The sequence below is a fragment of the Petaurus breviceps genome, unplaced genomic scaffold (assembly GCF_028583685.1).
Source record: "Petaurus breviceps papuanus isolate PSGF00001 unplaced genomic scaffold, PetGlider_PUasm1.0 90444, whole genome shotgun sequence".
In the NCBI taxonomy this organism is placed as follows: Eukaryota; Metazoa; Chordata; class Mammalia; order Diprotodontia; family Petauridae; genus Petaurus; species Petaurus breviceps.
The window spans coordinates 2,307,098-2,331,979 of record NW_027187256.1 but is presented as its reverse complement, the minus strand read 5'-3'; the positions used below and the strand labels follow the sequence as shown (position 1 = coordinate 2,331,979).

General features: G+C 36.4%; 2 protein-coding genes across 2 annotated transcripts; one reads left to right on the top strand and one right to left on the bottom strand.

Moving 5' to 3' along the window:
• The first annotated feature begins 1,042 nt into the window (after positions 1-1,042).
• On the top strand, positions 1,043-2,110 carry LOC138177655 (olfactory receptor 52A1-like). Its single transcript, XM_069108866.1, has one exon. The coding sequence runs from the start codon at positions 1,160-1,162 to the stop codon at positions 2,108-2,110; it is 951 nt and encodes a 316-aa protein (XP_068964967.1). The 5' UTR covers positions 1,043-1,159.
• A 17,407-nt stretch (positions 2,111-19,517) lies between these two features.
• LOC138177787 (olfactory receptor 52A1-like) lies at positions 19,518-20,468 on the bottom strand. The gene has a single exon (XM_069108988.1). The coding sequence runs from the start codon at positions 20,466-20,468 to the stop codon at positions 19,518-19,520; it is 951 nt and encodes a 316-aa protein (XP_068965089.1).
• Positions 20,469-24,882: the final 4,414 nt, after the last annotated feature.

Here is a 24,882-nt window from a genome sequence, read left to right as displayed (position 1 = left end):
CCATTTCTTGAGTATGCTGTATATAATATCCTTTTTAATTGGTTGGTTAAATGAGATGGTCTTTGAGCTTTCTTTCAACAGTAAGACATCTATGAGTCTTTGCTGGTAGGTATCATTATTTGTGTATCCTTACCTGAATTTCATCAATCTGTTTGAATGGCCTATTCCCCACTGCCTTCTCTTTCAAAGTTTTCCGTCCCTTGTCCCTTTTGTTGAAATTCAATTTGTTCTTTTTAATAACATGATGTCATGGATTAGATGCTGGATTTGGGGTCAAAAACTTTGAATTCAACTGCCACTTCTTACATTTAGTAGCTAGCTATATGGCCATGAGTAAGTTACTTAAGATATCTAAATCTGTTTTTACATGTGTAAAATGTGGGTAATAATTCTTCTACTACCAAAGCCACAGAGTTATGGTAAAGGGAAAATGAAATAATATATGTATAGTGCTTTACAAGTTTTAAGGTTTTATATGTAAGTTATTATTATTGATCCTGAATTGCAGAAAGTTGAGCAATGAGTGCATATTGAAGAGGGGGGAAAAGAAGATACATGTGAAGAATAACTTAATAAAAAAAATAAAGCTATCCACAAATAGAATGGTCTTCCACTAGAGGCAGTAAACTGCCTTTCAATTGATTGCTTTAAGTGAGGAATTACTTACCGAAGGAAGAAATTGTACAAAGGATTCCTGTTCAGGTATGAACTAGATGATATGGCATCTAAGACCTCTTCCAACTTTAAGATCATGAAAATCAGAGGGAAAAAAAGCTGACTTTTTAGAGTCTTTCTCTTTATATCCACATTAGACTTTTACATTCCCCCAGTCAGTATCCCCCAACCGAATCATATCCCTTCAGAATATCTTCAAAATGTGGTTGAGAGAAAGGGAATTTGTGAAATTCTATCCTGGTTTTTTTTTTCTGTTCAGCTGCTGCTATCACTGATGCTTTGAGCATGGGAGTAACAGTACATGGGTCAGACCAGGTTCCCATCTCCAGTTCCCAGTACATCCTCTTAGAGTGAGTGGATGATAAAAGCATTCATCTTGTCCATCTTCTATCCTAGCTGTCACACAGAGGCCACTGCTGATTCCCAGGAACATTTCCTTCTCTACACAGAATTCAGAAATTGCACACAGTATTTTTAAGTCATCATGGAAATCTCCAATAATTCATTTCTGGACCCAACAACAGTGACCCTGGTTGGAATCCCTGGACTCGAGCACCTATATTTCTGGATTGGATTCCCTTTTTGTGTTCTTTGCATAGTAGCCCTGCTTGGGAATGTCCTCCTATTGACCATCATCCCAACAGAGCACAGTCTTCACCAGCCCATGTACATCTTCCTGGATATGCTAGCTGCAACTGACCTGGGCTTATGTGCTACCATAGCCCCCAAGATGCTAGCTATCTTCTGGTTCAATGCTTGTACTATGGCCTTTGATGCCTGTCTCACTCAGTTATTCTTCGTTCATGCCTTACAAGGGATGGAATCAGGCATCTTACTGGCCATGGCCTTTGACCGCTATGTGGCAATTTGTGATCCCCTCAGACACTCAACCATCCTCACACCAACCATCCTAAGTCGAATGATATTGGTAGTGGCAGTGAGAGCAGTTGGATTGATTGGCGTATTTCCCATCCTGATTAGACGTTTGCACTACTTCCATACCACTATTATAGCCCACTCTTACTGTGAGCACATGGCTGTGATCAAATTGTTGTCTGGGAATGTCCAGATAAATAAATCCTTTGGGTTGTTTGCAGCATTCGCCATCCTGGGTTTTGACATGGTTTTTGTTCTTGTTTCCTATATCCTAATCATCTGGACAGTTTTTCACCTTCCCCAGAAGGAGGCACGTTTGAAAGCTCTCAATACCTGCACAGCCCACATTTTTGTCTTCCTTGAATTCTATGTCCTTGCTTTCTTCTCCTTTTTAAGCCATCGTTTTGGCCATGTGGCTCCTTTTGCCCACATTCTTCTGTCTACTATCTACCTCCTTGTGCCTCCTGCTCTCAACCCCATTGTTTATGGAGTGAAATCCAAGGAAATCCGTGTCAAGGTGCTAAGGATATTTTCTCCAAAGGATAATTTTCTGCAGTGAATTAACACCTCCAACTGTTAACGTAAAGATGTTTTTTAATTTACTATGATATACTGCATATGCCACGAAAATCTCCCTTCAAAGGAGAGGTGTAAAACATAATTTAGACAATGAATGATGGAATAATCAGATGGGTAAAGACATTCTTATGTTGATTATTAGATATGATGTCTTATTTCTTACCAAAGTCCGGAGACTAAAATAGATCTAAAAATGACTTAGTTTTAGAGCCATGAATAGAATAATAGTGTTAAAAGGAGAAGTGCTTAGATTAGGGTAGGGACCTAAGCTACAAGTAAGAAATGAACATTATACTCAGAGGAAGGAGATTAAGGTGTGACTGAGTCCTCTTAGGCCTGAAGTGGAGCAATTGCCCGTAGAACTTAGTGTGGTAATAAGAGGAAACCAATGTGATAAATAAGGGTAATACTAGTACATGATGACTTTATTAAAAACCAAAAGGCAAAATGGTATGTCTAAAAATCTCAGTTAGAGAAAAATTGAAGAGAACATAATTGTTGTCTCCAAATATTAGAAAAGTTACTTTGTGGGAAAAAAAAGGCTAGCTTTTTATGTCTTGGCCTCTGAAGGCTTTAGCCTAGAAGATATATGGATATTGTAGAGAGATTTTTACTTGAATATATTAATGAATACATATTTTAGTATCTCCTATGTACTAGGCACCGGAGAAAGAAACAAAGTCCCTGAGCTCAAAGAATGTAATTATATTCAACATGTAGTATTGAAAGCCATGTTGACTCAGTGACCCATTGTTCCCAGTTCTGCTTGGTGATCAGTATTGGAGGAGATTCTGTTGGACAAGGTGATACCCAGTCTGTAATTTTTTGTATTACCTGATCTTTCTCACACACCCCTTCCTATGATGTTTGTGTACCCTTACCTGCAAATTGGCATATACTTGCCACCTTGAAGAGAGAGACACAACCTCTTTTGCTGACATTAACCTATCTGTATTGTTTTTATCTCATTTCAAAATATAACAATAAAAGATGATCCCACCTTGAAGCCATTGCTGATCTCTAGTGATCAGCCGATCAACATATTTTTGCCTTGACACATTTATAATAAATTCCTTTTAATTCTCTTTTCCTGAGTTTTGCCTCTAATAAGGATAAAAGTAAAAATGATGAATTTTCATTTCAACCATAGAAATCACATAACTGATTAGTATATTAAAAATGCAATAATAATGCAAGCTCTTTTGGAAAGAAAGCAGTGCATTCAGGAGAATATGGGGGTTCAGGAGAGGCTTTATTTAGAAGGTGGTGCTTGAGGTGAATCTCAGGAGAAAATGAGAGATTCCATATCTAGGATGGAAAGCTCTAGACCTACAGTCAAAAAGACCTGACTTCAGATACTTCCTCAAATGCTTACTGTGGCCATGGGCAAGTCATTTAATCTTTTATTGCTTCATATTCTACATCTGTAGAAAGAGAATATTAATGGCACCTGCCTCCAAGGTTTTTTCTGCAGATAAAATAATATTGCAAGGCACTTTACAAACCTTGAAGCATTGTAAAAATGTTAGCTATATGGCTAGGAATTGGCAGTGAGGAGAAAGTAAAATTCAGGAATGCAGCCTAGTTCAAAGGCACATTCATAGGCAATGAAGTGATGCTTGAGTAACAGGACGACATTCAGCATAGATATAATGAAAAACTGCCTAAACTGGCAGCCCTTTTCCTTGTTATTAATTTCCCCTGGGTTGTTTGGACATGGCTATCACCTTACACTTATTCTACTTATCTGGAAGTTCTTCCATCTCCTTTGCTGGATCAGCATCTTCATCACATTTCTATATGTAAATATACCTCAAGGCTGTGTTCTTAATCAGGCTGTGTTCTTGATTCTTTTTTCCCCTTCTCCCTTTCTCTTGGTGTTTTCATCTAATCCTGTGGGTTCAGCTATCATTTCAATGCATATAACTATCGTATAAAGTATTTCGCAAACCCTAAAACAAACATAAATGCTATCTTCTTGTTTTTGTTCTTACACAAACCTAATTTCTTTTCTGAGCTGCCATATACCAACTCTCCATTGGATGTTTCCAAATTGCTATCTTGCAGTCATCTTAATTTCAGACATCCAGAACAGGACACATTTCTTTTTTTCCCCCAAACATGCCCTTTTCCTAACTTCTACATTTTTCCTGTCTTCAGGTTTGCAATTTAAGTCACCATCTCCTACATTGTTCATATACAATCAGTTGCCAAGTCCCCTTGATTCTACCTCCACCTATGTCTTCAATATCCTTCTTCTCTCTACTCAAATCACAACACCATAGTATGTGACCTAAAATTCTACCACTAGGACTATTATCATTTCAATTTAATAGATTTTTCTGCCTCTGTCTCCTCTCCCCCAGTCCTTTACATAATTCCAAATCGATCTTCCTAAAGTATGGTACTGACCATGTCACTCACATATTCAAGAAATTCTAGTGGATACCAATTGCTTCTCAAATAAAATAGAAATTTTTCTGGTGGACATTTAAAACTCTTTAAAACTTGTTCTAGTCTTCCTTCCCAGACTTACTGAAAAGCAGTCTTCAGTATTATATTCTACAATCCTACCAAATTGTTCTATTTCCTATTCATTATGTAAAAATATCCCATATACAATTCCAGATCTTTAACAGAGACTTCATGGAATAAAATCTGTCCTTGTCTCTAACAAATCTGGGAACTTTTTCTCAGGCTCAGTTCAATGCCTCTTCTCCCCATTTTTCGCCTACCCCCCACCCCCAAAACAGCATTTCCATTGAATATCCCCTTCCCCAATCTGCTTTCTCCCATATCTTCACCCATCCCTCCTCCGACTTTCCAGTAGGGCATGGTGGATCTCTATGCCCCAGTGCCTGAATATCTTATTTCCCAGTTACATGTAAAATTATATATATATATATATATATATATATATATGTATATATATACATACATATATATATATATAAAACATTTGATTTTAAACATTTGGATTCCAGATTCTTTCTCTACCTCCCTCATCACCCACCCTTACTGGGAAAATAAACAATTCAATATAGGTTGTACATGTGTAGCTATGCAAAACATTTCCATAGTGGATATATTGTGAAAAACTGACTATATTTCCCTCCATCCCATCCAAACCCCCCCCCACTTGTTCTGTTCTCTGCTTTGATCCTGTCCCTTTTCAAAAGTGGGTACTTCCAACTTCCCTCCCTCCCAGCCTGCCCTCCTCCCCCCCCCTACTCTCTTGTAGGGTCAGATACATTATTTAGTGTGTATGTCATTCCCCCCCTAAGCCAAATTCATTGAGAATAAGGTTGACTCATTCCCTTTTGCCTTCCTGTTCCTCCCCTCCATTTTAACAATTTCCCTTGCCTAATCTATATGAGATAATTTACCCCATTCCATCTTTCCTGATCCTGTCTCATTATATTCCTCTCTCACCTCTTAATTTCACCTTTTAAGTATCATCCCTTCCTATGCAACTTCTCCTGTCCCCTCTGTCTATGTATACCTGTACACATACTCACATATGCATTCATATGAGAATATACCCTTTATATAGATATATATGTATGTGTGTGGAAATTCTGAAAATCATAGGAGAGCTTAATAAAACTGAAAATAAAAAGTCCCTTGAGCTAATCAATAAATCTAGAAGGTGGTTTTATGAAAAAATCCCAATAAAATGAAAATAACATTGACTAATTAGATTTTTTAAAAAAGAAGTAAACCAAATTACCAGTATCAAAAATGAAGAAGGGTGAATTCACCAACAATGAAGAGGATATTGAAGGGATTATTAAGAACCCTTTTTGAAAAATTATATGCCAATAAATTCCCCAATCTAAATAAAATGGATTAATATTTGCAAAAATAGAAATAGTTTGAATTAACAGAAGAGCTAATAGAATACCTAAATAACCCCCTCTTAGAAAAGAAATTGAACAACCCATCAATGAACTCCCTAAGGAAAAAAAAATCCCCAGGAAAAGTTGGATTCACAAGAGAATTCTACCAGTTAAAGAACAGTTAATTCTAATGCCAAATATAAGATTAGGGGGGAAAAAAGCAAAAATATCCTACCAATTTTTTTTGACAAAAAATATGGTTCTAATACCTAATCAAGAATTGCTGAAACAAACAAAAAAAACTATAAACCAATTTCCCTAAAAATATTGATGTAAACTTTAAATAAAACACAAAGAAGGGGATTACAGCAATATAGAACAGTGATCATAGACTATGACCAAGTTGAATTTATGCCAGGAATGTATGACTAGTTCAATATGAAGGAAAATAGTATAATTAACCATATCAAAAATGATAATAAAAGACATCATATTATTTATCTCAATAGATCCAGAAATAAAGCTTTTGACAAAATGCAACAGCCATTCCTATTAAAAAAAAATAAAACAACACTACACAATATAGGAATGGAAAGAGGTTTTCTTCCAATGATAAGTAGTAACTATTAAAAAATATCAGCAAACATTATCTTTAATAGGGATAAGCTAGAATCTTTCCCAATAAAATCTGTGGTGAAACAAGGATGCCCCTTATCACCACTTTTATTCAATATTTTCCTAGAAATTATAAGTTTAGCAATAAGAGAAGAAAAAATAAATCAAAGGAATTAGAATAGGCAATAAAGAAACAAAATTATCATTCTTTGCAGATTATATGATGGTATACTTATTGAATCATAGAGAATCAACTAAAAACCTACTCAAAATAATTAACAACTTTCACAAATTTGTAGGAAATAAAAATGAACCCACATAAATCATCAGCATTTCTATATATAATCAACATAGTCTATCAGCAAGAGATAGAAAAAGAAATTTAGTTTAAAATGACTGTAGATAATATAAAATATTTGTGAGGCTACCTGCCAAGAAAAATCCAGGAAGTATATAAACACAATCACAAAATACTTTCCCCACAAATAAAGTGTGCTCTAAAAAATTGGAAACATATCATTTGCTCATGAGTAGACTTAACTAATATAATAAAAATTACAATTCTACCTAAATTGATTTACTTACTCAATGTCATACCAATCAAAATATTAAAAATATTTTAGAGAGCTAGAAAATATATACTAAAATCACTTGGAATGACAAAAGGTCAAGACTATCAAAGGAAATGAAAAAAAAACGTGAAGGAAGGTGGACTAGCCATACCAAAACTCAACTATATTATGAAGTGGGAATCATCAAAGCAATCTGGTACTGGTTAAGAAATAAGGCAGCATATCAGTGGAATAGATTAGGTATACAATACACAGTAGTAAATTGCCATAACCATCTAGTATTTGCTAAATCTAAAGACCCAAACGTTTGTGGTAATCACTTTTTACCAAAAACTGCAGGAAAAATAGGAAAACAATAGGGCAAAACTAGTATAGGTCAACACTTTACACTGTACATTAAGATAAGGTCAAAACTGGTATATGATCTAGACATAGAGGATGATAACATGAGCAAATTAAGGGTACATGGAATAGATTATCACTTAGATCTGTGGATAAGGGAAGAATTTATGACCAAATGAAAGATAGAAGGCATTATAAGAGGTAAAATGGATTATTTTGATTATACATATTTTTAAACTGAACAAAAAAAAATGCAAAGAAGATTAACAGGAAATCAGAAACCCAGGGATTTTATCATCATCATCAACATCATCATCATCATCTTTATTATTATTATTAGCAAATATCTCTGATAAAGGTCTCCTTTCTTAAATTTATAGAGAACTGAATCAAATTCTTAAGAACAGAAGTCATTAACCATTTGATAAATGGTTGATAGCTATGAACAGACAGTTTTTAGGTGGAGAAATTGAAGCTATCTATAGTCATATTTAAAAAATATATATTCTAAAATATTATTGGTTAGAGAAATGCAAATTAAAACAACTCTGAAGTATCACTCCACACATGTCAGATTGGCTAATATGAAAAAAAATCTAAAATTATAAATGTGGGAGGGGATTCAGAAAAATTTTGTCACTAATACAGTGTTGGTAGAGTTGTGAACTGATCCAACCATAATGGAGCACAATTTGGAACTATGTCAAAAGAGTTATAAAACTGGGCATAGCATCTTATTCAGCAATACCATTGCTAGGTCTCTATGCCAAAGAGATCATAAAAAAGGGAAAGGGATCTGCATGTGCAAAAGTATTTATAGCAGCCCTTTTCATGATAGAAAAATAATGGAAATGGGGGAGGAAGTCAAGATGGTGGAGTAGAAACAGGACTTCCATGGGACTCCTGTTTCCACCTCCTACAATTCATGTCAAAGGTGACTCTTAACAAATTTGAAGCTACAGAGCTCACAAAATGACACAGAGAAGCTGACCTCCTGCTGAGGACAGCCTGGCAGGCCAGCAGGAAGCAGCCAGCACTATGCTCTGGGAGCCCAACCCAGCCCCAAGTGAGCCTCAGGTTTTAGCCTCAGAACAGCCACAACCAGCCACCAGCTGGAGGGACTTCAGATCACTAGCAGCTGTGGCAGTTTCCAGAATTATCAACCCATAGATGCTAAGTAAAAAGTGAGAGGTCAGTGCATGTGGACTTTGTGAACTGGTAGTTCAGCAGTGAGGTCAGGCCTTTACCCCCAGAGGGAGAAGTGGATGAGGTGTTGTGGTCATGTAGCTGCTGCCACATGGTTGCTTCTGAGCTCCTGGTATGAATATTTTAGAGGGACCAAGCAACCAGTCTGAGGGGTAATTGCTCTTGCTTTAACCTGCTTGGATCTGGATCACTGTCTAGGGTGCATAACTAGTGTGCCAGAGCATGTGAGGGCTTCAGAGAGGGCAGGCATCTAATAGATCCAGCAGGTGTGAAAACTCGAGCAATTGGAGAAAAGCACCCCCTTCTGGTAGCAGAGTTCTGCTGTGGCCAAAAGCTCAAAAGTCAAGTAATTGAGTGGCAACATGAGCAAACAAGGGAAGCAAGGTAAGCACATCCATCTGACTGTGGATTCATTTTTGGGGGACAAAAAGGATCTGGGCATGGAACAGGAGGAAGACAGCAAAGTCAGAACTCCTGCACCAAAAGCTTCCAAGAAAAATACAAGCTAGTTACAGGCAATAAAGGTGCTTAAGAAGGATTTTGAAAACCAAATAAGAGAAGTAGAGGAAAAATTGGGAAGACAAATGAGAATGATGCAAGAAAATTATAAAATGAGAGTGAACAACCTGAATGAAGAAAATTACATATTAAAAATAGACTAATTCAAATGGCAAAAGAGGCACAAAAAAGGCAATGAGTTGAAGAATGCCTGAAAAACGTGAATTTGCCAGATGGTAAAAGAATCTCAAAAGCTCAATGAAGGGAATCATTCCTTCAGAATTAGATTGGAGCAAATGGAAGCTAGTGACTTTATGAGAAATCAAGATACTATTAAACAGATCCAAAGAAATGAAAAAAAAAATAGAAGGCAATGTGAAATATCTCATTGGAAAAACCACTGACATGGAAAATAGATGCAGGAGAGATAATTTAAAAATTATTGGACTACCTGAAAACCATGATCAAAAAAAGAAGCTAGAAATCATCCTCCAACAAATTCTCAAGGAAAATTGCCCTGGTGTTTTAAAAACCATAGGGCAATATAGATGTTGAAAGAATCCACCAATTATCTCCTGAAAAAGATCCCAAAAAGAAAACTCCTAGGAATATTATATCCAGGTTCCAGAATTCCCAGTTAAAGGAGAAAATATTACAAGCAGCCAGGAAGAAACAATTTGAATACTGTGGAAAAACAATCAGGATAACACAGGATCTGGCAGCTTCTACAGTGAAGGATCAAAGGGCTTGTAATATTATATTCTGGAGGACAAAGGAGCTGGGATTAAAACCAAGAATCGCCTACCAGCAAAATTGAGTATCATGTTTTGGGGGGAAATATGGTCATTCAATGGAATAGAGGATTTTCAAGCATTCTTCATGAAAAAATCAGAGTTGAATAGAAAAATTGACATTCAGATACAAGAAGCAAGAGAAGCATGAGAAGGTAAACAGGAAAAAGAAATCATAAGGAACTTATCAAAGGTGAACTATTAACATTCCTACATGGAAAGATGATAATTGTAACTTATGAAACTTTTCTCAGTATGAGAAAAGTAGTTGAAGGGAATAGATACACACACATTCATTTATATGTCTATATAGGAGGGTATATGGGCATATGAATACATACGTGAGCATGTGTATATATGTGTACACGTGTACACAGACAGAGGGCCCAGGACCAGCTGAATAGGAAGGGATGATACTTAAAAAGTAAAATTAAGAGGTGAGAGAAGAATAGGATGAGAGGAGATGGGGAGAGATAGAATGTAGTAAATTACCTCATATAGAAGAGGCAAGGGAAAACTGTTACAATGGAGAGGACTAACAGGAAAGCAAAGGAGATTGAGTCAACCTTATTCTCAATGAATTTGGCTTAGGGAGGGAATGACATACACACTAAATAGGGTATCTCACCCCACAGGAGAGTAGGGGGGAAGGGGATAAGAGGGGTGATGATGGAAGGGAGGTCAGGTTGGGGGGTGAGGGAAGTTGGAAGCACCTACTTTTGAAAATGGACAGCATCAAAGTAGAGAATAGAACAAGTGGGGGGTGGGATGAGATGGAGGGACATATAGTCAGTCTTTCACAATATATCCACTATGGAAAAGTTTTGCATAGCTACCCATGTACAACCTATATTGAATTGCTTAACTTCCCAGTAAGGTTGGGTGACAAGGGAGGTAGGGAAAGAATCTGTAATTCAAATTTTTAAAATCAAATGTTTAAACATATATTATTATTATTATTTTACATTTAACTGGGTAACAAGATGTACAGGCACTGGGGCAAAGAAATCCACCATGCCCTAATGGAAAATTGGAGAAGTAATAGGGGATGACATAGGAGAGAGCAGATTGGAGGAGGGTATATTCAATGGGAGCACTGTTTTGGGGTGGTGGTTAGGGGAAAAATGGGGAGAGAACTTGTAACTCAAAATCTTGTGGAAATGAATGATGTAAACTAAAAAATAAAAAATCTACAGAAAAAGAAATGTATTTGAAATTTAGAGGATGTCCATCATTTGGGGAATGGTAAACAAGCGGTCATATATGAACGTAATAGAATACTATTATGTAAGAAGAAATGGTGAATGGGGAGATTTCAGAAAAAAAAAAAAACTAGAAAGCCTTGTACAAACTGAGGTAAAGTGAAATGTGCAGAACCAGAAAAACCTTGTACACTATATCAGCAAATTTGTGTGATAATCAGCTATGAATGACTCAGCTCTGCTCAACAATACACTGATCTAACATAAATGTAAAGACTCATGAAGAAAATGATATCCACATCAATATAAAGAACTTATGAACGCTGAATGCAGATCAAAGCATACTTTTTTAACTTATTTTTTCATGTTTTTTTTCTTTTTATCTGTTTCTTTTTTAATCATTGTGACTAATAAGAAAATGTGTTTACATGATAGCACAAGTATATCTATATCAAATTGCCTACCATTTTAGGAAGATGGGAGGGGAGAAAAAAATGGAGAAAAATTTACAACCCAAAATCTTGTATAAATGAGTACTAAAAATTGCCTTGACATGTAATTAGAAAAAAATATTAAGACAATATTTAATTTTTTTGTGTAATTGGGAAAATATTATTCAAGATAAAACATAAAAAGGGGGAAGAAAAAAAGAACAGTATTTTTTTTCCTTTTGGAGGACAAATGAAGTTAAGTAACTTGCCCACGTTTACACAGCTAGTTTATGTGTGTATGTGTGTGTGTGTGTGTGTGTGTGTGCGCGCGTGTGTGTGCGTGTGTGTGTGGGTGTTAAGTGTCTGAGCCTGGAATCAAACTCGGGTCATTCTAACTCCAGGACCAGCGCTTTATTTACTGTGCAACCTAGCCACCCCAGAACAGTATTTCCAACTGTTGTTTTAGATATTATGCAGAGTAGTAGATAGGTAATGTTCCTGGGACCTGTTGAAAGGAAGGAAGATTCCTGAGTGAAAAATCAGTTGTGATGGACTTCATTGCTTTTCAGAGCCTAAAATTGGAGATCTAGGAAGCCTCAGATGTGTGCTACTATTTCCTTAAATTAGTGCAATATTTTTCTTTGTTGTTGTTCAAAATGTGCAACACATTCTTATCACCCTTACAAGATTGAGTCTGTGCTAAAAGAGCTTCACTAATACAAAATAGCATAGAACTAGTTTTGCCCAGCAGGATGACCATCATTAGAATTGGGGAGGGGGGGGGGATTAAAAAAAAAAGAAACAGGTTTTGGTTTTTTTTGGTTGGTTGGTTGATTGATTTTTCCCTCAGCAAGTGACACATGGTGTTAACTGTTATTAAAGAGATCAAGCCCTATATCCCAGAATTGTTAAGTGTCCTGGGCAAATGTGTTTCCCTACTCATTTGCCTTTTTGCTTTCTTCCATGATACAATATACATGTGTGGGAGAATGTGAAGTTTTGTTGTTGTTCTGTGGGTGGATCATTATGTTTCAGTTATTGTTGGGATATTTTTTTTACTCTTGAATAAATATTTTAATTTAAGAGATAATGGCATTACTGTGACTGCTTTGTGTCAATGACAGGCTCAGGAGCTACAGGTTTGAGTAGTAGGAGTATATCTCTTATTTTCAGGGTTACCTTCAGAAATCTAAAAATGTTTACTTGTAGTCATGTGGTCATGTGCATGGCCAACTAAAAAGAAAAACCAAACACCTGCAAGTGTTTGCATAAGTTAGCCAGCCCAGAAAGAGAGTGGGGGTGAATGTACCATGTTGGATTATACTTTGCTATCATGGTGGGGCAGTAGTACATGGCCATGCCCAATTACATGTGCTGCATTCATATATCTATATTTTTTTAATTCATAGACTTAAACAAATATTAGTCATTCATTATACAATTGATTAGCAATGTTAATCAAAGCAAAGACATAGATAGTTCTTTATAATATTTTAATAGTGAGAAAGATCAGTCACTTCCAAACTGCAGCAGAATGATAAGGTTTCTTCTACAAACACAGATTCACCATTCAATTCACTAAAGATATCAAAGTCTCAAGGATCCTCTTGATATAGGAAAATTATTACATTCAATCTCTCAGGGAAGATTATTTTAGTCCTTTTCCTTAATTCTTTCTTCAAAAACTCTCAAGTGAAAATCAGAGAGTAAATCATTATTAAGCACCTATTATGTGCTGGACACTATGATAACTGTTGAGTTATAAATAAAGGAAAAAGTCTCTGTCTTTGAGTTTAAAAATAGGAAATAGTTGAAGGAGGAAAGGCACTAAAAAGAAGATGAATTGGGAAAGGCATTGTGTAGAAGGTGAGATTTAAACTGTTTTAAAGGAAGACAGGGAAGTAGGGAGGCAGATATGAAAATGGGTGAACCTTTCATATTTGATAGATGCCCAGTAAAAATGCTCAGAGTTTTCAGTCTTATGTGGGCAGAATCGCACAAAGGCCAGTTTCACTGGATCAGATATGTGGCAGGCAAAAGTATAACATGTAAGAATATTGTAACAGTAGAAGGTGATAAGGGGTATGTTATGGAGGGATTTAAGTATCAGAGATTTTTTTTAATTTTATATTTCAACACGGAGCTAATAGGGAGGCACTGAAGCTTACTGAGTAGGTGTAGTTGGTGCTATGATCAGACCTGTGCTTTAAGAAAGTAAATTTGATGGCTAAGTAGAGGATAGATTGAAGTGGAGAGAGAATTGTGACAGGCAGGTCTACCAGCAGGCTTTTGCAATACCCTGGGCATGAGGAATTGAGAATATACATCAAGTTGGTGGCAGTGTCAGAGGAGAGAAGTTAGGGCAAAGGGAACAACAGTATTTGAGGGATATTACAAAGACAAAATCAGCATACCTTGGGAACAAATTATATATAGGAAGGGTATAGGAGAAATGAGTATTAGAAGATGACAGCAAAGTTGAATGTCTGGGGTATTGAGAGGATAGTTATGATCTCAAAAATAACAGGGAAGTATAGAAGGGGGGTTGGAAAGAAAGATAGTGAGTTCAGCTCTAGATATGTTTACTTTGAGATGTCTACAGGCTGTCCACTTCAAGATGACTACTAGGCAATTGTAGGTGCTAGAATGAAGGTCAGAAGAGAGGGTAGGCTTGGTGAAGTAGATTTGAGAATTATGCACATAGAAATTATACTTGAATCTGCAGGAACTGATGGGATCACTAGTATAGGAGGAAAAAAGAAAGTCCCAGGACAGAGCCCTATGGGACAGTAACAGATAATAAGCATGACATAGATAAAGACTGAGCAAAGGGGACTGAGAAAGATTAGTCATAAAAATAAGAGGAGAATCAGGAAAAAGTAGCATCCCAGAACAGAGAGAAGAGAGTATCAAAAAAAAAAAAATAGAATGAATGACAGTGCCGAAGGCAGCAGAGAGGTCAAGAAGGATGAAGACTGATAAAAATCCACAAATTTTAATAATTAAGAGATAATTATTCTAAGTTGAATGATATTGTTAAAATTTGGATTGTAGAGAGTTAAAACAAGAGTGTGAGGCAGCAGAGTGGAGTTACCTATTATAGATAGACTTTTCAAGGAGTTTAGCCACAAAAAAGAGAAAAGAAATGGGATGATAGCTACCAGGGATGAATGGGTGAGTTTTGTATGTCTATATAAATACATACATATACATACACATACACACATATATTATATAGTCCCCTAGTACAAAGTGAGTTTTTTCTTTATGTTTTGAGGATAGAAGAAATGTGGACATGTTTTCAGGTAGTAGAAAAACAGTAAGTAGATAGAGATTGAATATGAGTGAGAGAGTGGGGATGGGGTCATAGAGGAGGAAATCTGTTGAAGAAGGCAGGATAGAATGGAATCACTTATCCATGTGGAAAGTTTGAATTTGACAAGGAAAAAGGTCACTGCTGACTGTGGTGGGTCAGTCAGTCAATAAATATTAATTAAGCACCTATTATGTTCCAGGCTTTTTGCTAAGTTCTGGGAATACTAAAAAAAATAGTCAAAAGGCAGTCCTTGCACAAAAGGAACTCATCATCTAATGAGAGAGAAAGAAGAAGTAGTGGCAGAAAGAATCTGGGTGGTGTGAGATAAAAAGGGGAGGGAACTCTTGATGAAGGACATTTTTTCAGTGAAATATTAGGCAAGGTTCTCAGCTAAGAAAGTGAGTGACGGAGAGACATGAAAGATTTGAGATGGGATAAAAGGTTTGGCAAACCACTTGTAGTTAGCAGAATAGTGAATTAATGAAGGGTTAGAAAAGGATTTACTATCAGTAGTGAGAACCCAGTTGAAGTACTGTTACATATATTTGCAGTGGACTAAATCAGTCCATTTTCATAAATTTCTTCATCTTTGATCATCACGTGTGTGGGTGAAGTCAGTGGGTCATAGGAGTGATACGAAGCTAAGGACTGGAAGGACAAGGTCAACAATGTGACAAAAAGAACAGAACAATGTAGAATAGAAATGGCTAATCATGAGGTCAGAATGGAGAAAGGAGGAAAAGGTAAGTAGTGCAGACATTATGGTCTATAAGAGAACAGAAAGGTCAAGGGATTGGAGGTTATAGTGAATAAGAGTCACAGGCACCTAGAAATTAAAAAAAAAGGTTAGTATTGGAAGGTAGAGGCAGAGGCAGAATAGAATATGAACATGGAAATGGTATATTTGTGGCTAAAAAGCTCAAAGGCATAAAAATTTTTGTGAGTGGCTGAGATAGGGAAAAGTCATGGGAAATGTGTGGTTGAGGAACTGGGAAGGTACAGTGTTTGGGGGAAGAATACATACATACAGTATAGTCTGTATTCACACACATGCATATATGTACATATATGTCTGAATGCATGCATGCATCTATATGTGTGTCTATATAAGAATATATATGCAATACATATATACACAAATACATACACATACCTACACATGCACACATATGTACATACATACACATACATACATATTCATACAAATATATAATATATAGCCCCTAGTACAGAAGAAGAAATTGCAGTGGAGAGAAAGTTGTGAAACAATACTGAACTCATTTAGAAAGGAAGTGGATTGTTCTGGGGACCAATAGAGAGAAGCTATTAGGCAACTGATTTAGTGGAATATGTGGATTACATGACCCTCAAAGGAAATAATATTATTGAGATATGGTGGAAGGGGGAGAGCCTAGAGATGGCAATGGGGAGCAAGAAACAATCACAATTTCCCACCTTGACTAAAATGTGTGAAAGTTCATTCAATTCAAGAAGGTGTAGACAGGGGTCTGTGTCATAAGGATGCAGTCAGTTCTCAATGAGAGTCAAAAGATGGAGGTAGTTGGAAAGGAAAAGTTTTAAAGTAGAAGAAATAGTATTGCTTATGGAACAGGCATTCTGAATAGGGTAGTGGAAGAGGCTATGTAGTTTGGAAGTGGGAAAGGGAGGAGGCATTTTGAGGTGAGTGGGAATAAAGAATCCAGCAATGGGGAATGGATAATGGGGTTTAAATAATTATGTATTTTGGTTCAGAATCACACAGAGAGGGAGGATAGCATTAAGAGAAAATTTTAGAAACTTTTTCAATGTCAATAGGACTATGACATCAAGTTGTAGTCCTTTTAAAGCCTTGGGAAATTAAGGCATGGGAGCAAGAACTCAGAGAAGAATGAATGGTGATATTTTCCTTACCCCAGGGCAGGAGACCAACTTCAAAACCTAATGGAATAACAGCCTGTCCTCTCATGTTAAACATCAGGAAAATCATATATTAGAATGGCCCTTCACCTTTTCTCCAGATGATGCTGAAGAAAAGGTAAAAGATACAAGTGGCTACTGTGAAAGGGTAGTGGCTAGAATGTCCTCTCCCCTCACCAAACATCTGGAGACTAAAAAGGTTCTTCTCTTCAGAAGTCAGCTGAAAACTAAGTAGAATCTGTGAGGAACCACAGTCAGTACTGTCCTTTCACAACAGTTTCTGAAGATAGCTGTGCTAGAAAGGACAGAAGACCCTTGGGAAGTAAGCAAGAACTAAGGAACTGATGGTATGATGTCTTTCTTTCTTCCTCTCTCAAGAAACTGGAGACCAGGCAGGAGATACAGAGCATAAGGTATGGTACCACAGATACACAAAAACATTTACAGCAGAAATTTTGTGGTAGAAAAAAATGGAAAGATAGTGGGTACCCATCAATTTTGAAATGGCTGAACAAATCATCATATATAAAGTTGTACTGGAATAGTATTTTACTTGATTTGATTAAAAAAATAATTCATGCCAAACTTAAGAAATAAAACAAATATTTCCATAACATGGTACAATAGGGGGGAATGTTTACACATGAAACTGCAGATCTATTATTTATAATTTGCTATTATTTTTAAATACATAATAAAGTTGTTATGAACTTCTTTTTATTTTCCGTTTTTTCTTCCCTTTGTCCCCATGCCCTAGAGTGGCTACCATTAGACACAAATAAGTATGTACATGTGTGTATGTGTGTGTATCTCACTGATTTTGCAATTGTTTTGCTTCCTACCATAATTGTTTCAGTTCACTCTTCTTTTAAGTATATGTGTATATATATGTATATATACATATATGTACATATATATATATATATGTATGTATCAGACTTAATGACAATATTGGTGAATACATCTAATTCGTTGTCTTTCCTGAATGCATTGAAAGTTTCCAGTTCCTCAAAGAATTCTCTTTGTAAAGCTTCTTCACAAAACGAGAGATAAAATAGTTATTACAAAAAATATATTACTCCTCCCATTCTGTCTCTTTTTTATTCTTTTTTTCAATTTAATTTTAATTTTTTTTTTGCTTTTTGAAGGGGAAGGTAGGGCATTTGAGGTTAAGTGACTTGCCCAAGGTCACATGGATAGTTTTGTGTTAAGTGTCTGAGGCTGGATTTGAACTCAGATCCTCCTGACTCTAGGGCCGGTGCTCTATTCACTTTTCCACCTAGCCGCCCCCTATTTTTTATTCTTCATAGGTTATATTACACATCCTCATATATTCAAATCAAACTCATAAACTTCATGACTCCATTGGGAGAAATTCTTCATAGAATGATTGTTAAAAACTGAAAGCTAAAATTGCCCTTCTTACACATTCTATTTAGCTTTTAAAGATACCACCACATTATCTGAAGTTCCTGTGGAAAAGTCTAGTAAAATAGTTCTTATGCATCTATGCAAACTTTTTCCCTCTCCAATAAACAAACTATCCCATTTATGAATCACTTCACTTACACAGTATCCAAAGTTCCTTTATTTTCTTATGATCTGATTTCAAGGTTTCAGAGGTATCTTTCACATCGTTGAAACCTTGGGATCAAGAGTATGTTGAGAGGAGGCCAGGTAGCACAGAGAGTAAGAGCACTGGCTCCAGTGTCAGGATGACCTGGCGATCGAATCCCAGGCTCAGACACTTAGCACCCACCCAGAAACACCTGGCCATGTAACCTTGAGCAAGTTACTTAACCCCGATTGCTTTAAAAAAATAAAGAGCATGTTGAAAGAAATAGTAACAGAAATGCATCATTGGAAAGAGTACCCCTGTTAGCTCTGGTCCCCTCTTTGTTAGAAATCTAAACAAAATAAGAAAGCTATGTAGTAGTTGTACCATGCTTGGAAATCTGTCAAATAAGATCATAAATCTAGAGCTAATGGACCTTAGAGGCCATTTATTCTAATCTCCCCATTTTATAGATGAGGAAATTGAAGTCCTCAGATTTTACATGATTAGACTAAAGTCATACAAGTAGTAGGTAACAAAATTGAGATTTGGCAGGCAAAACAACGAAGTCTCTCAATATCCGTGCTTTGTGTTGTAGAGTGTCCTTGTAAATTTGTTCTTGCAGCCATGAATCTTATATAATCCTAGAGTCACAGTGTTAGAGGAATCCCAGAAATCATTTAGCTCAACCTCTGGCCAGATACAGGAGTTCTTTCTAAAGTATCTCTGGCAGCAGATCTTTTGCTAAAGGACTACGATTGGTTAATGCCAGTGCACTGTTTACCTGGACCAAAGTGTGATCAGTGTCTTAGCTTTTAACTTTTCAGTGGTCATGACTCTAGCTTCCATAAAAACCTCCAGAGGGGACACAAAGACTAGTCTTCTTGTATTCAGAGTTCTAATCTACATTTTCATCATTTCCAGTAGCACCCCCAATCCCCTCACTCGATACCTACTACTTCATGAAGTAGCCATATCTCCCAAGGAGACAGAAAAATTCTATGAAGAGCAAATGGATGGTCAAACCATCAGGGAATCTCAATATGGGACTATTGCCAGAAGGGAAATCTATCCTTCCTATGTCCATGGAAGGAAATGTTAGCTCACTTAATGGAGCAATAATTTGGGACAAACATTCTTATCACCCGGATTCGAATCTCTTTAGTTTTCACACCATAGACAATGGGATTGAGTGCTGGAGGCACAAGGAGGTATATGGTAGACAAAAGAATGTGCACATATGGGGCTACGTGGCCAAATCTGTGGCTAAAGAAAGAGAAGAAGGCAAGAACATAGAACTCAAGGAAAACAAAAATGTGGGCTGTACAAGTATTGAATGCTTTGATCCTTGCCTCTTTCTGAGGAAGACGGAAAATAGCTTGGAGAATCAGGGTATAAGAGACAAGGACAAAGACCATATCAATGCCCAAGATAGAAAAAGCCACAAACAGACCAAAGGCCTTATTGATCCGAGTATCTCCAGCAGCCAGCTTGACCACAGCCATGTGCTCACAGTATGAATGAGCTACAACAGTGGAATGGAAGAAGTGCAAGCGTTTGAGCAGGACAGGCACCAGGCTCACCAAAATTACAGCCCTAGCTGCCACCAGCCCAACCAGCTGACCCAGAACAGATGGTGTGAGGATAGCAGAGTGACGGAGGGGGTTACAGATAGCCACATAGCGGTCAAAGGCCATGGCTAACAGTATACCTGATTCCATGCCCTGCAGGGCATGAATAAAGAAAAGCTGTGTAAGACAAGCATCAAAAGTCATGGTACAAGCACTGAACCAGAATATGGCAAGCATCTTGGGGGCTATGGAAGCACAGAGACCCAGGTCATTGGCAGCTAGCACAGCCAAAAAGACATACATAGGCTGGTGGAGGCTGCGCTCTGAGGGAATAATTATTAACAAAAGGACATTCCCCAGCAGGGCCACCATGCACAAGGCACAAAAGGGGAACCCAATCCAGAACTGCACATGCTCCAAACCAGGGATCCCTATCAGGGTTACCATTGGAGGATCCAGAGATGAGGTGTTGAGCATCTTCATGATGACTAATGATTTCTATCCTCACCAAGTCTTCTCAGGTTTGTCCAGAGAGAGTAGGCTGGTGTGATGACTGGCTTTGGAATGACTAATCTTATTGTTTTCACCATCCAACAGGAAGTTGAATGTTGTAGACTGGAACTTGGGCTGACACAGATAACACTGACTGTGACCAGAAGGTCAAGGTCAACAACAAAATTAGAAACAACAGGAGGACAATAAGATAGGGCTCCCCAGTGACTCTCCCCTGAGTCATTTCCTAAAGGTAAAAAAGAGAGGGGTTGGTAAATTAATGCTTAATATGTCAATGTATACTTTTTGAAGGGTTGGGAATTGGAGTTAATGTGTATATAGACATGACAAATGTTAGAAGCCTAGTTCTTGTGTGTGTGTGTGTTATACATTTTTAATATTGGGATTTCTGGTAATTCTTGAAGGATTTTCTTTCCCACTATTAACCCTCTTTTTGATTCACTTTGGTAACAAAAGACTGCATACTTTTTTTTTCATTCTCAGCATCTGAAAACACTCTCCCAACTATAAACTCATAATTGTCAATGGGATTTGAGTAGTGATTTTTTTGTTAAAGGGTTATAAAGATGGGGATTTTTTTAAAATCACACCTCTTATCCTTATGGGTGGTAATTTTCTTCTATGATCATAAGCCTTGTTCATCAGTAGCAGGATCCTCAGTTATGTTTTTAAAGTATTTCTGCTGTTATTAACTTGCAATGATGGAATTTTGAAAGTGCCTTTCTCCTATGTAGGAATCCCAAGGAATATGTCAACAAAGATAATTTGAGAATAATTCTCTAAATTTCCTAATGACCTAAACTACAAATGATATGGACATTGGACATTGTTTTGAAGAACAATATGTATAATATGTACATCACTTCTGCTTTGTAAAAAAAAAAAAATAGAACTGGTTTTATCTTTCAAAAACTCAAGGTCCAACCTAAATAAAGAAAATAAAGGCAGTCTGTTCATGGCCATTAAAGGGGATTGGTATAATACTTCTGCATTTTTCCTTGACTAGATTCTACTCCCTCTTTACCTCCTTCTTTTAGAATCATTCAAAGGTTAGCTTAGTTTCAAAGTTTAATTTCTTTCAAAATTGCACTGAGGAGCCATTTCACACATGAGGTCTTTTTAGTATCTTCTCTCCACCAAATTGTTATAGGTTTTTGTATTTTAATATTACTTAATGTTAATTTTCATACACTTTGAATTTACATGACTTTATAAATATTACTATGGCTTCTGTCAGTAATCAGTTCAAATCTTACCTTCTATAAAATAATTTTCTATGACCTATAGTTGTCTACCAGTGACTATACATGACTGATAATTACATGAGCTTCTAGAGCTAGTCTGTAATTACAAGTTACTGAGTTAAGTTTCATCCTGGGGGAGACAATTTCTATCTGGAAAATAATGTTTCGGGAAAAATCACTCAGACAGAAAGGATAATAATAGAGGGAGTACCTGAGTTTGAGGGGCTCAAGACACAGAGACTCTCAGGAATGTTGAAAGAATTATAGGTAGATCAGTAAAGGATAGACTGAAACCTAAGGGGGAAATCCTTTGAGTCACAAACAGAAGTGGTTCAGACCCTTACTAGCCTTGTAACCCATGGAAAATCACTTCTTTGTGTCTTGATTTCCTCAACTGTAAAATCGGGATAATATAACACCTTATTTAGTATTTATGAGGATCGAATGAGATATTTGTACAGTTTATAGCTTACTGTCTGAAACATATTGCCATGTATAGGGGTTTGTTCCCTTTCGTAGGATTCAACAAGCAAGATCACAGGGAAGAACAAAAATCAAAACGAGGTATCCTGTAAATTATGGATGTCAAGCCCATCTTTTGCCACATTGCAATTAACCACAAGATAAGAAATTTGTGGTCTAGAAACACACACATACATTTGTATGTGTGTATGTAGGTATATGCATATATATATATACACACACACATGCAAACATATATATGGTAAATAATTATATATGTGTGTATTTATATATGTATGAATACATATTTTTATACATACACAAATACATATATGTGTATGATCATAGTGACTCTATAGACCCTTAATGGTGGAAGTAGTATCTACTTAGTTTCCAGGACAAATGAGTATAAATTTTCAGGAGTAAAAGGTGACATTTTAAGGGAGAGAGAGAGAACTCCAGGAATCTATGAGTGCTTTTACCTTTTGATGTAGAGTTCTCCCTTATAGAGGAGCTAAGTAAATTGATAAAAGCAGGCCAGGACAAAGAACATGTAAAGAAATATATATTAGTGGGAAAGAATTCTTTAAGATATACAAGATTATTAGAGGCACAATATGATTAGAACCATTAAGATGATTATGTTGATTTAAAATGAATTAATTTACAGACTTTGGAGATAAAGGAAAAACTAGGATTGAATTTGACTTTTTTAATGTTGGACATACTTCTAATATTATATTTTATAAGGCAATAGCTTCATTGTCTTTGACCACCTTTTCCATTGGCCTGCTGGTATAAGAAAAAGGTATGATTCTGACCTAGCAATTGGGGGTGCAAAATCCAAAAGTTTGGATATTTAACATGATTTATAAGGTCATCCAAAATTCCCTATTTGTCAAATACTTTGATATTCTGGAGTGAGATGTGATATTCAAATGAAGTGAAGAAACCACAAGAGAATCAGATGATTAAGGCTGTGAGCAATAGATTTAGAAAGAAATATTAGCCAGTGATGTAGAAGGATTTCTTTAGAATAAAATAGACTGAAAAACTGGGAATCATTCATTTTGGTCTGAGTACAATATAATAAAATTTTATAAGAAATAATTATGGAGATAAAACTTTTATAATCCCCTTAAATTACCTGAATATCTACTCTTGATATTTCATATACATGCACCTTAAAGACTGCAAAAGCCTTACAAACCATCTAGTCAAAGAAGACATGAAAAAGAATTCCCCAGTACATCTGTTGTTTGTACCCTTTACCTGGTAAGATTCTAGTGGAGTTAATCTCTAGTTGCTGTCTTCTCTTATGATTTAAAAATTTAATGTAGTGGATTAGCTTCCTGTGTGGCTACATTAGTCTCTTTAGACAACTCCCATTCTTCATTTTTATTGGATTTATTTTTCTCTCCTAAATTTCATTCTTAGGAACTCCTCACTGCTGAATTTAGGTCTAGAACAATAGCTTTACCAATGAAGAAGGGTCAATTTGAAGGTTTTGGAGCCAGACATTATGAAGAAGGAGGGTGTATGTTACCTGGAGCTTCTGTATTCTCTTTCTGAGATGCTATCACATAGGGGGAAGACGATGATACCTCTTCTTTTCCTTGCTCAATGCCATAAGACAAGAAAAAATTATCTAGCTTTGTAGACAGATATTTGGATGGATAAGAAGAGGGACTGATAAACTACAGGGCAGAGTCAAAATCATGCCAGCAACTTGTTTTCCTTTGGCCTACAAACCAAGAAAGGCTTTTGCATTTTAAAATAAATTTTCATTGAAACAATCCGCATTCATTTGTTTAGCATATGTCTGCTTTAACACTATAACAGCAATGTTCTGTATTTGCAAAAGAGATGGTATATGGTCCTTGGTACTTCATGCTTCTTACTTGATGCAATATAAATTAATGATGCAGGAATAAATGAACACTATTTATCTGACCTTGATGTAGGTGCAAAAGACTTTTGATATTTCAAAATCCATTTAACTATGAAATTGAGCTGCTTTCATCTAATGATCAATTAAAAGTAATTAATCTGCAATCTAATCACAGGCTAAAGGCAGATGTCAAGAGAAGAAGCTAATACAATTCTATAAATGTCTATCAAGTGATGAATATGCTTATTGGAAACCATATGACCATGGACTGATATCAGGATTTGGAAGTGGATATCTGCACAAAAAGACATTTTCAAATCAACACATCAGGAATTGCTCACTCACATTGGCAATTCCAGGAGTGTGTCTGGGGAAAGGAAATTTGTGAACACAAGGCAACTCCACTAACATTTTCTCCCTGAAGATCACCCATACCCCATGTTCCAGGTTGCCCCTGAATTTAAATTTTTTTTTCCAAAGAGAATCACAGAATGTCAAAGCTGATAGAGAACTTAGAGATCATTGAATTCAGTTTCTCATTTTATATGTCAGGAAACTAAAAGTTATGCTTGGGGTGTGGTGAGAGTGAGATGGAAATAAGACTTGCTTAAAAGCACAAAAAAATTATGTGGCAAAGTCATGTCTTTTTTTTTTAAGCAATCAGGGTTAAGTAACTTGCTCAAGGTTACACAGCCAGTTATTTCTGGGTATGGTGCTGAGTGTCTGAGCCCGGGATTCGATCTCCAAGTCATCCCAACACTGGAGCCGGTGCTCTTTCTCGCTGAGC